Source organism: Adiantum capillus-veneris, chromosome 22 (assembly GCF_014529385.1).
Source record: "Adiantum capillus-veneris isolate H3 chromosome 22, ASM1452938v2, whole genome shotgun sequence".
Classification (NCBI taxonomy): Eukaryota; Viridiplantae; Streptophyta; class Polypodiopsida; order Polypodiales; family Pteridaceae; genus Adiantum; species Adiantum capillus-veneris.
This window is the reverse complement of record NC_140952.1, coordinates 116,609,959-116,619,680: the sequence shown is the minus strand read 5'-3', so window position 1 is coordinate 116,619,680 and position 9,722 is coordinate 116,609,959. Positions and strand designations below refer to the sequence as shown.

Sequence of the window (9,722 nt, the reverse complement as noted above, 5' to 3'; positions counted from 1 at the left end):
GAGAGGTTTTTTATAATTGCATTATGACCTTGCTCTTCTAATATAGATATTTGTTATTACAGATAAAAGCAATCCCAAGATTCTATTGCATGAATTTCTATATGATTGTGGAGCCATGGAATCATATGATTCATTTTATACAATGTTTAATACTCCTTTTGAACTTGAAGAAACTCTTATTTTTCACAAAGAAGCTTTACAAGAGTACAACAAAGAGTTTGATCAATTGGTGGATTCAAGAATGGTACTATACCTTGACGAAGAATATATTCACGCTATAGATTTGGTTCAAAAGAATCCATCACAATCCTCTAGGCTTAACAAAAAGTATTCCGCCTTATCAAAAAATTTCAAACTAAATCTTCCAAAGTGTTCAAAGTGCAAACACAAATGTAGACTATTAAAGAAAAGTGTGGGGTTTATTGTGTTTTTGTTCTTAAGAGATAGTGATGATGAAGAAGCAGAAAGGGATGACAGTAACTCTAAATCAAGTGAAGTGATCAAAGATGAACGAGACAATGAAGAAGTTCTTGATGTAGAAAAAGAGTGGCAAGAAGTTGAGAGTCTTCAACTTTCTAGGATTCGAGAAGACAGTATTGCATTGGAGAAGTCTTTGTACCCTACTTTTAAAGGAACATTGCCCTTGCCTATTCTACCATGATTTCCTCTTGGCCATGGAGAATATATAATGCTTTCAGATATCCAAAGGTCATTTGGTATACGAGAGGATGAATTGTATGCTCTTTTGGCACAACACTTGAACTATAATGTTGGGACCGATGAAGAGCCAGTTAAATACAAAGATTTTGTAGAAAAAGATTCAAAAATACTTTATGTATGCAACCTCTATTTAGCGCTGATTTCTGCTGAATTCTCTTCTCTCCTAAAAGAATGGGTTGCTTGCATGATCCATTTAATATTTATAGGTTACTCAAGCTTGTTTATGTTAATTATTGTTGCATGACTAACCTTCCATTGATGTGGATTCGCACTAAATGGAGGTTTTTGCTAGGTCTCTTCATGGAGAGAACTATCAATGTGTGACGGTTTGCAACCATCTCCTCTCTCACATTGCACACAACTATCAATGTGTGACGGTTTGCAACCATCTGCTCTCTCACATTTTGTAGAAAAAGATCCTCTTTTAGGCAAGTTGGATGTTTGCTTTGAGCCTCATAAAGCATTGGAGATTTGTTTCAATGAAGCTCTTTAGTATAAAGAGCCTATCGAAGAAGAGTTTCTCAAGGCACAAGAGAATATAACAGATCCTCATATTTCAGAAGCCGATAGCGAAAATGAAGATGAACAAGATAAAGATGTACCAATCATTCAAGAGCCAGATCTCAAAATACAAAATGTCGGTTCGATAAATCTTTGGAAGGAAAATCAACTTGTGTCAGATGAGAACATTACCGTAAGCACTTTATTTGTATAAGCTAAAGTTTTTTTTTTTTGCTTTCAATGTTTCTAATGATTAATAGATTTTATATGTTTGTAGATTCAACCACCAAAAGATGAGTTCTTAAGACGGTCATCTAGAGTCGTTGATCTTACCAAAGATGTTGCTCTGAAGCACTACATTAAGTACCTTGCTTGTCGTGATTTAGTTATTTTTCGCATGAAGTACTCCTGTAATGGTTATATACATCTGTTTGTATACAAGACATTGTCAAAGTATCTTGGTGGCTATGTTCTTCATCCAAATGCTACCAAAGTAAGCCTTTTGGAGAAAGAGTGTGATATCAATGTTTTTGGATATGGTCATGCAATGCAAGGATCACTTGCAAGAAGTTATTTAGCATATACTAGATATGCTCTTGCAAAGGGAATTAAACATTATAGAGAGCTTTCTCCTTCCGGGAAATGATTTCTACTTCGACACGATGATTTGAAGCAGGTTGAATACAAAGAGGGCACTTCAAGTTTAAATCAAGAAGATGTTGAAGACATTGAAGATATCATTTGAGAATAGATTTGTATTAAGTATACACTTTTATAGAATTTTTTCTGGATCTTGAGGTAGAACCCAATCTTTTTTATCCCTCACTCTCTTTGATCTCTACTGATGTAAGATTGCTTCTGCAGTAGAATCCTTCCAGCTCTGTCGTCTTTGAATTTGTTTGGATATCTTTATTGCAAGAGCTTGTTTTTTGTTTTTAGAAATTTTCTTCTCCCTTATTAGTAGCAATACTCTTCTATAGAACCAAAAAAATACTTCTTTTAAGCTGTTCGCTCTGTTTTTTCCTCTGCCATGTTGAGTGTATCGAAAGTATGCTCCACGAACTTGATAATGGGATTTTTCCATTCCTTGAGTGGACCATATTACAGGACATCCATATTTCTTTGTGAACCAGGGCATATGATCGTGTAAAATATGTTGCATGTCATTAAAAATATATTTATACAAATCAAATAGGTTGTAAGAAGAAAATTATCTTGCATACTTTTACCAAAATCTTGAAGGGCTAGCTTTAATTTCATGTTTTCGTTGTCTATCCGTTCTTTCTTGTCAAGTAAGCAGAAAACCTCATCTAGAGCCATCCACACTTTTGCTTTGCGATTCCTAGCCTTTCCATTATCAGCATGGTCTTTAATAGCATTATGAAGCTTCTTCCACTACTCATACTTTACCGTTGAGCAATTATGACTCTTGTTGATTTTGCCCAATTCACCATGAAATGACAAAAACCAACGAGCTTTCACACCTCCAAGTGAAGGTTTTACCGGAACTTCATGTGATGATGTTGAACGCTTTTGACAAGAAATTACCTTTACTTTACCTCCGTGGAGCCCCATCTTTGATAGTATTTGCTCTATCTTTTCAATTGCTTTTCTTGACTCAGTCTTTGGCTTCAACTTCCATGCATATTCAATGTATAAATATACAAGCTTCTCAACAATACTTCACAATGCATGCAATATACATATATGGACATGCGAAAGTGGAATATCAAGAATGGCGCGGAATTTAGGATCCTCATTATCTCTAGAGGGTTTTTGGTTGTGCTGCTTCAAGCTCAAAGAGTGAGCTTAGTTCATACAATATAGACAAGGTGATTTAGAGCTAGCACCTTTTGCAATGTTATACATGCACTTGAGTGTCTTGAGATCACCAGCAAGATGCCACTCTACTTGGAAGCTTCCAATATCTTCAACATGAAGAAGTTCTCCATTTTTTTGTCTACAAATGACATCAGGAATATCTGTTTGGTGAAATGTCCAGTACAAAATGTCATGATCTTCTTTGTCAACCTGCATAAATGACTTTTTGTTACTAACATTACTTGATACATTAACTAGAGAAAGCTTAAAAGTTCGTATACCTCAAAAGCTCCTAGCCACCATATATCATTCTCTGATTGTACACTGAAGCTATCATCGTTGTTCACAAAATTTTCTGCTACTCCTTGAAGTGCTCTATTCATCAAAGTTATGGTGACACGTTCTGTCTTTTTTTGCTTCAATATCTCACATTCATCTAGCTTAAGCACAAAGATTAGTTTGCCTAATACCTCCTCCCTTGTCACATTATAAAATTTGACCATTTTCTTCTAAAGATTTTGCAAATTGAACAAAATATTAGACGATTCATTAAAGTGTACCACTCGTCCCGCATTTCTAAATTCTTGGTTGATGAAATATGAATCACCCAAGTATTGTGAAACTTCAGTGTTGAGACCTTGTCGTGCTTGACATACATGAGCTGGTATAGGTAAGAGAGAAGATGAGACCTTTTTATATTTGAGCTGGCTCTTTACTGATTTAAAGATGCATGAATATCCTTTTTGAATGATGCCACAATTATCTATGACACTTTGAACATCTAAAGTATCAATGGTTGTGCTTTGTAGAAAATCATTGATTATATCCTGCTTTATCTTCTTGAACTTTGAAGCATCCAAAATTTCTTTTGCAAGATGAGGTGCAATCAAAGAGGAATATGAAGATTTGGCCATTTGAGGATCAATATTTTCCTTTTCAGGATGAAGCATGCCTCTGCAAAAACATATTTTTGATTAGCTAATAATCAATACTTTGTAACAACAAGAATATGTATTAAAAAGGTATACCTTATTGCTCGAATCCTGCACTTAAGACCTCCACTTCCAACTTTGAGGGTTTCAATGTTGGAAACACTTCTGCATCTTTGACGAAGACCAAGTTGAGTGGTTTTTATCCTCGTCCTTCTCACCTCCTTTTCAAGCTCAGCAATGGTTTCTTTGGAGGATAATATTTTGTTCTTCAAAAGTGTTTGTTCTTGCAAAAGCTTACTTTTTTGCATCGATAAATTGAACAAAGATGATGGTTGCTGCTTCAATATCTCTAGATTTATCATTGCTTGTTGTGTATTCTTCATCACCAAGTTATTGCAATAACCCAAGAGACCATGAGACCCATCCCCAACAAAACGTAATAGAGATGTAAGATTATTAAATGGAGGAGTAGACATAGCAAGGGGATCCATAGGATAAAGTGTTCCATCACACCAAATATCAAGATGTTTATGGTTAGTATGTCTCAAGTGATCCATCTACAGCTTAGTAAGTGTGAAAGATCTATTCCTTTTTTGAATGGGCTCATAATTTGTGTCTGTCTATATGAAGATGGTATTTACGCTTAAGGAGTAAAGAAGATTGGCTGTTAGATTGTGTATTCTCCATAATCAAGGATTGTTTAGCAAAATGGTTGATCTTTGTAAAAGTTTCTCATAGAAATAGATTGGTGCTTCCGCCAAATTTTTTTAGCTCAAATGAGTTTGAACTTTCCCTCTCTTATTTCAAAGTAGAACGTCTATTTAGATCTTGTAAGATCCTTCAAGGCACAAACTTTTAGCAAAATCTTGATCATTGTAACACGAAATCTTTGTTTACCTTATTGAGAGATTTTCTCTATAACTTCAAAATACTTTTGTGCTAAAAGAATTGCATGAAAAATTTACTGAGGTGGAAACTCTTACAGGGCCCAAACAAGACCCCAAAATTTTCCTAATGGGTAGTTTAACGTAGAAATGGGGTCTATTTGAGAGTTTTGAAAAAAAGGGACTTTTTGGGCTAGGGTTATGCACGTTTTTGATGATGTGGTAAGGATGTGGATGGGGGGGTAGTTATTGTTATATCCTCACTCTCCCTTGTCATGTATGAAAATCTAGAGAGAGAGAGAGAGAGAGTATCTATCTCACCCCACTAGTCTCTATTTAAGTTCAGAAAAGCCTATGAGAGCCTTAAAAAAAGCCTATACAGCTACTCTCAATCATTGCCCTTGTCCCCTTAACCACACACATTTTTAGCCTTAAACCCTTAAAATTAAGAATCTTTACAAGGACCTTTTGGGGTTCATATTTCTCCTAATGTATATCAAAACTTTGATCTTTGATCATAGCAAATTGATATCTTAATGTTGTATCTTTGTGTGTCCACCCTTTGGAATGAGCCTCCACTACATCTACGCGAAGAAGGATCCGGCTATTACATGCATTGATACAAAAACATTTAGCTAGAACTAGCTATGTCTGTGCGTGTTTCAGGTGTCAACACTGGATCCAGTTGTCATCCATGTCACACCTGTAGACCTAGTTTACAGCTTACCCTTAAGATTAGCCTTTAAGTTGAGCTCTTAAGTGAGATAACTTCTAAGTGAAGAGTCATGTGTATCCCAATATTCAGTGAGTTTCTTCACAAACATGCTAGTGCCTACTATCATATATGATGCAAATACCTATGTATTTTTTAATTAAGTTGTATATCATTTGACAAAAAATTGGGCATCTTGTAATTTGATTAGTATTTCCATAGAATCAATTTTTGTCATCTCTCCACAAGACCCTCCACGGAAGGTTTTAGGCTTCATTAACAAAAACAACATGTACCTCATGTATCAAAAACTAGCAGTATAGCACATGCTACTAGCTCATATACCCATCTTCATAAAAAAATTGTTAGTATCTTGTTTGCAACTCAATAAATTCATTAAGACTACTACACTTTCCAGGCATTACCTTTTAACAATCCAATATAGTACATATGTTCAAACATGAATGAGAATCAATAGCCATTACGAACCATGCCCGAGATCTACCAAACCCACAAGCATCATAGTGGTTGTGTGTGTATATACCAGTCATCGTCAATTATCTACTAGCTGAAGCTAGCTCCGTGTGTTCATGATAGGAGCCATTTTCTTACCGCCTTGAATCAAAGAGAGAAAGATCTCAGACGGTAAGTAGGTAAGGTAAAGAATTAATATGGACCACTTAGACTAAATTTCAATAGCATCTCCTTTGAAATTGAACGAAGTTTCAAAATTTTCAATTAATGCCATCTCACAATGAGACCCTCCATGGTAGTTTTACGGCTTACCAAATGTAGCGGTTATACATGAACCTTAGCAAGTATCCATGTACCTTACCCTTTGACATACATGCTTTTATTAAAGGAACTCCCACGATTGGAATAATTACTCACGTTTCTTCTTAATGTTTGAAAGTAAAACTCAATCAATCATGAATATTCCATAACTTCTTCAATGCACTAAAAGAAAAACAATCAATCATATGAAGTCAACACAATCTACACTTTTCATTTTCCCATCATTCCCAACATCAATGTTAGATAATCAAAAAATATCCTTAGAAGGTTCCAAAGAAAGTCAAAATTTAGTTAACTTTTTGTTGATTATCATAATACGTTATGAGATGCCAGACTCGTCACGTAACCTCAACCCAAATTGGGCAGCATTTCCTCTTTAGAACGAACTATTCTCAAGAAAATAAGGTGCCATGTTTCTCGAGTTTCTCCAAAGGATGTTTAAGGCAAAGACATCTTGACAAACCCGCAGTACCATAGATGAGTAGGTATAGTTTCTATGTTTTTTATGCACAACATAATTCAATTTTCCTACAAAACTCCCAAATTCTAGAGCATTGAGTTGAGAAAATCTTCACATGTTATATAAGTGAACACTAGTTTGTTCAAGACAAAATACTCTATACAAAGCATGATTTTCCTACAACATCAATCATGACCAAATTCTAAATAGGTGCATGGGCACCTACCTGTGTAGCCAGTTGGAGCATATTGTCCTTATGGTAGACAGAGAGCAAGTTGTTGTAGTTCAGGCCTCACCGTTGAGAGAGCCGATCTTTTCAAGCCAAGGCCGAGAGAAAAACATCGAGAGAGGGTGAGAATTCATTGATCACCTCCATGCAAGAATATCATTTCCTATTTGTACGTTGAGTCGATAGGGTACACAAAATTGGAGATCTACGTTTTCATGTGCTAGCAGAGGGGTATCTCTTGCGAGCGAGTTCAAGGTGATTCAAGACGGGTGTGGCATGGGTGTGATGCTCACATAAGGGTATGTGTGTGTGGCGCGCATGCGTGCGTGCGTGCGTGTGTGTGTGTGTGTGTGTGTGTGTGTGTGTGTGTGTGTGTGTGTGTGTGTGTGTGTGTGTGTGTGTGTGTGTGTGTGTGTGTGTGTGTGTGTGTGTGTGTGTGTAATGATCACACGTTAAGCAAAGCACATGAGGAAAGTAGCACAACGCATATAGCAGTGGTATAGAGAATTTCACACAGATGATCACGAATAGAGTTTGACCAGATATAAAGGCTTAATTCTGAGTCATTCAATTGCAAGTGGCATGCCTCACATACGATGCGCAGCTGGAGTCATTTATGAGGGTCCAAGTATAGATATGTATTATTAGTATCAACCGAGCTTGGTTTTCAATGGCGTTATAGCATATTAGGCATTCATGCCAAGATACTAAATATCAAAGACAACTTACATAAGTAAGTTACATGTTTTGAGATATGCCTAGTTAGGTAGCATGCTCACAACATTACATAGAGAAAACTAGAATGAGTTTTTCATTGAAGAAGGTAACTTGTATAGGCCAACATTCCATAGCCGTATACTAATATAGAAAAGCCCGAGCAAGGAGAATTAACGCTATTCCACAAAGGGCATGTATGCTAAGCTTTTGTAGGGAGTCAATTTATGAGGGGACTAGTTTACTAGCACTTGTGTCCACTTATATGTCGGGGTAAAGGTAGGACTCAAATCCTTATATGTGACATTTTTTAATAGTATATTGGATGGGATATACTTAAATCTATCATGCCAAGCAGCTCTCGATAGATCTGAGTAACTAGTACTCCGATTTACTATGAGAGAAAAGGTTGTGTGGGTGTGGGTGTGGGTGTGGGTGTGGGTGTGGGTGTGGGTGTGTGAACCATTCATTTAGATGTGGGTATACCTATGTAGATGTGTGTGTGTGTGTGTGTGTGTGTGTGTGTGTGTGTGTGTGTGTGTGTGTGTGTGTGTGTGTGTGGCCCTCCCCATCCCAGAGGAGAGATCCACTTGGTGGAGGATAGGCCACCAAGTGGACCTATCCCCCTCCAATTGCAATAAATTCTTCTTGTAAAGATTCAATGTTTATAGATCACTCATATTGATTTAGAGAGAGATCTCAAAAAACTGCTTGACAAGTCTTGACCTTAAAACCTTTGTGTGCATGTGTGTGTGTGTGTGTGTGTGTGTGTGTGTGTGTGTGTGTGTGTGTGTGTGTGTGTGTGTGTGTGTGTGTGTGTGTGTGTGTGTGAGAGAGAGAGAGAGAGAAGGGGGGGGGGGGGAGAGAAAAGTTAAATTGATCTGAATAGATATCAAAGGTCTACTCAATCTTGATGGAGAGAGAGAGAGAGAGAGAGAGAGAGAGAATTGTCATTTTCCTAGAGTGATTATACAAACTACAAATCACCCTCTTCACTTGTGTACATAGACACACTCACACACACCTACATGATGTAGATGTGTTTGTGTGACTCAATGGCCATGGTTTTCTTGACCGCAGCAACGTGTGGGTCACACAATAGTTATCATAATTCATGTACAGTGAATTAAGTACCTTGTGTGTAGTGAGATAAATTGCATTCTTATACATAGGATGTCCTAGATTTTTTTTTGTAATCATGCCTTTTTACTTTAATCCATATTACAAAGTTCCAAAAAAAAACAAATGATGTCCGAAAATAAATGAATCCTCTCATGAAAAGCATTTTATGGAAAGCAATGGATTTCCAATACCTTCATTTATTTTTTTAGATTTATTTCATCAATAAATAAATAATAGAACATGATAAGTAATGTTTCCAGTTGTGTTGGGGATTATATATCTAGGTCAGTAAAAGTAGAGCCAGTAGGAACAACTATGCAGCCTCGTAGTTATATATTAGCAACAAGAGCTTTTACACTTAGTTTGGTTGGATGGATTGAGCAATAGTTTTGTTATTGGCATGCCTATATTGACGAGTATTTCTCAAAAACTCTTTTTGTTGGAGAGTCTTGCTTACCTTTGAAGATTAAGATGAAGAAGCTTGAGCATATACACACGCTACACGAAGTCTTTGTCCAACCGACTAACCCTTGGTTGCATCAAGGCCAAAATCCCATTAGAACTTTTATTCTTCCTTTCTATCTCATGACAAGGATTGTTACTTGTGGACCTTTTCTTTCAATAAAGCATTATTTTCAGATTTTCTTTTGTTATGAAAAAAAAATTGTTCTACTTGTTGAAATCCACCTATTTTGCTTGTCATATCATTGTAGGTGACCAGAGATTCAATACATGTACCAAATCTTTTGATGTGCCTAGGCTATAAATCTATAAGAGTAGCTATTATAGGTTAGAGCAATTAATTTCATAGTTTACTGGCTCTAGATGTCCT

At 36.4% G+C, this 9,722-nt stretch overlaps 1 protein-coding gene and 1 pseudogene across 1 annotated transcript; one reads left to right on the top strand and one right to left on the bottom strand.

Moving 5' to 3' along the window:
• The first annotated feature begins 688 nt into the window (after positions 1 to 688).
• LOC147430082 (uncharacterized) lies at positions 689 to 1,966 on the top strand (annotated as a pseudogene).
• Positions 1,967 to 3,030: 1,064 nt separating this feature from the next.
• On the bottom strand, positions 3,031 to 4,465 carry LOC147430081 (uncharacterized). Its single transcript, XM_086495099.1, has 4 exons — positions 4,071 to 4,465; positions 3,699 to 3,996; positions 3,324 to 3,551; positions 3,031 to 3,252 (listed from the first exon to the last, which is right to left on the bottom strand). Exons 1-4 carry the CDS (start codon positions 4,463 to 4,465, stop codon positions 3,031 to 3,033), a joined length of 1,143 nt encoding a protein of 380 aa, XP_086351225.1.
• Between the last annotated feature and the right edge of the window lie 5,257 nt (positions 4,466 to 9,722).

Excerpts from the sequence above, each read along its gene's own strand:
- LOC147430081 (XM_086495099.1), bottom strand. The coding sequence starts at position 4,465 with ATGGATCCCCTTGCTATGTCTACTCCTCCATTTAATAATCTTACATCT. Across the intron at positions 3,997-4,070 it reads TGCAGGATTCGAGCAATAAG|AGGCATGCTTCATCCTGAAA; the intron begins GTATACCTTTTT and ends ATGTTTTTGCAG. Across the intron at positions 3,552-3,698 it reads TCTTACCTATACCAGCTCAT|AAGAAAATGGTCAAATTTTA; the intron begins GTATGTCAAGCA and ends CAAAATCTTTAG.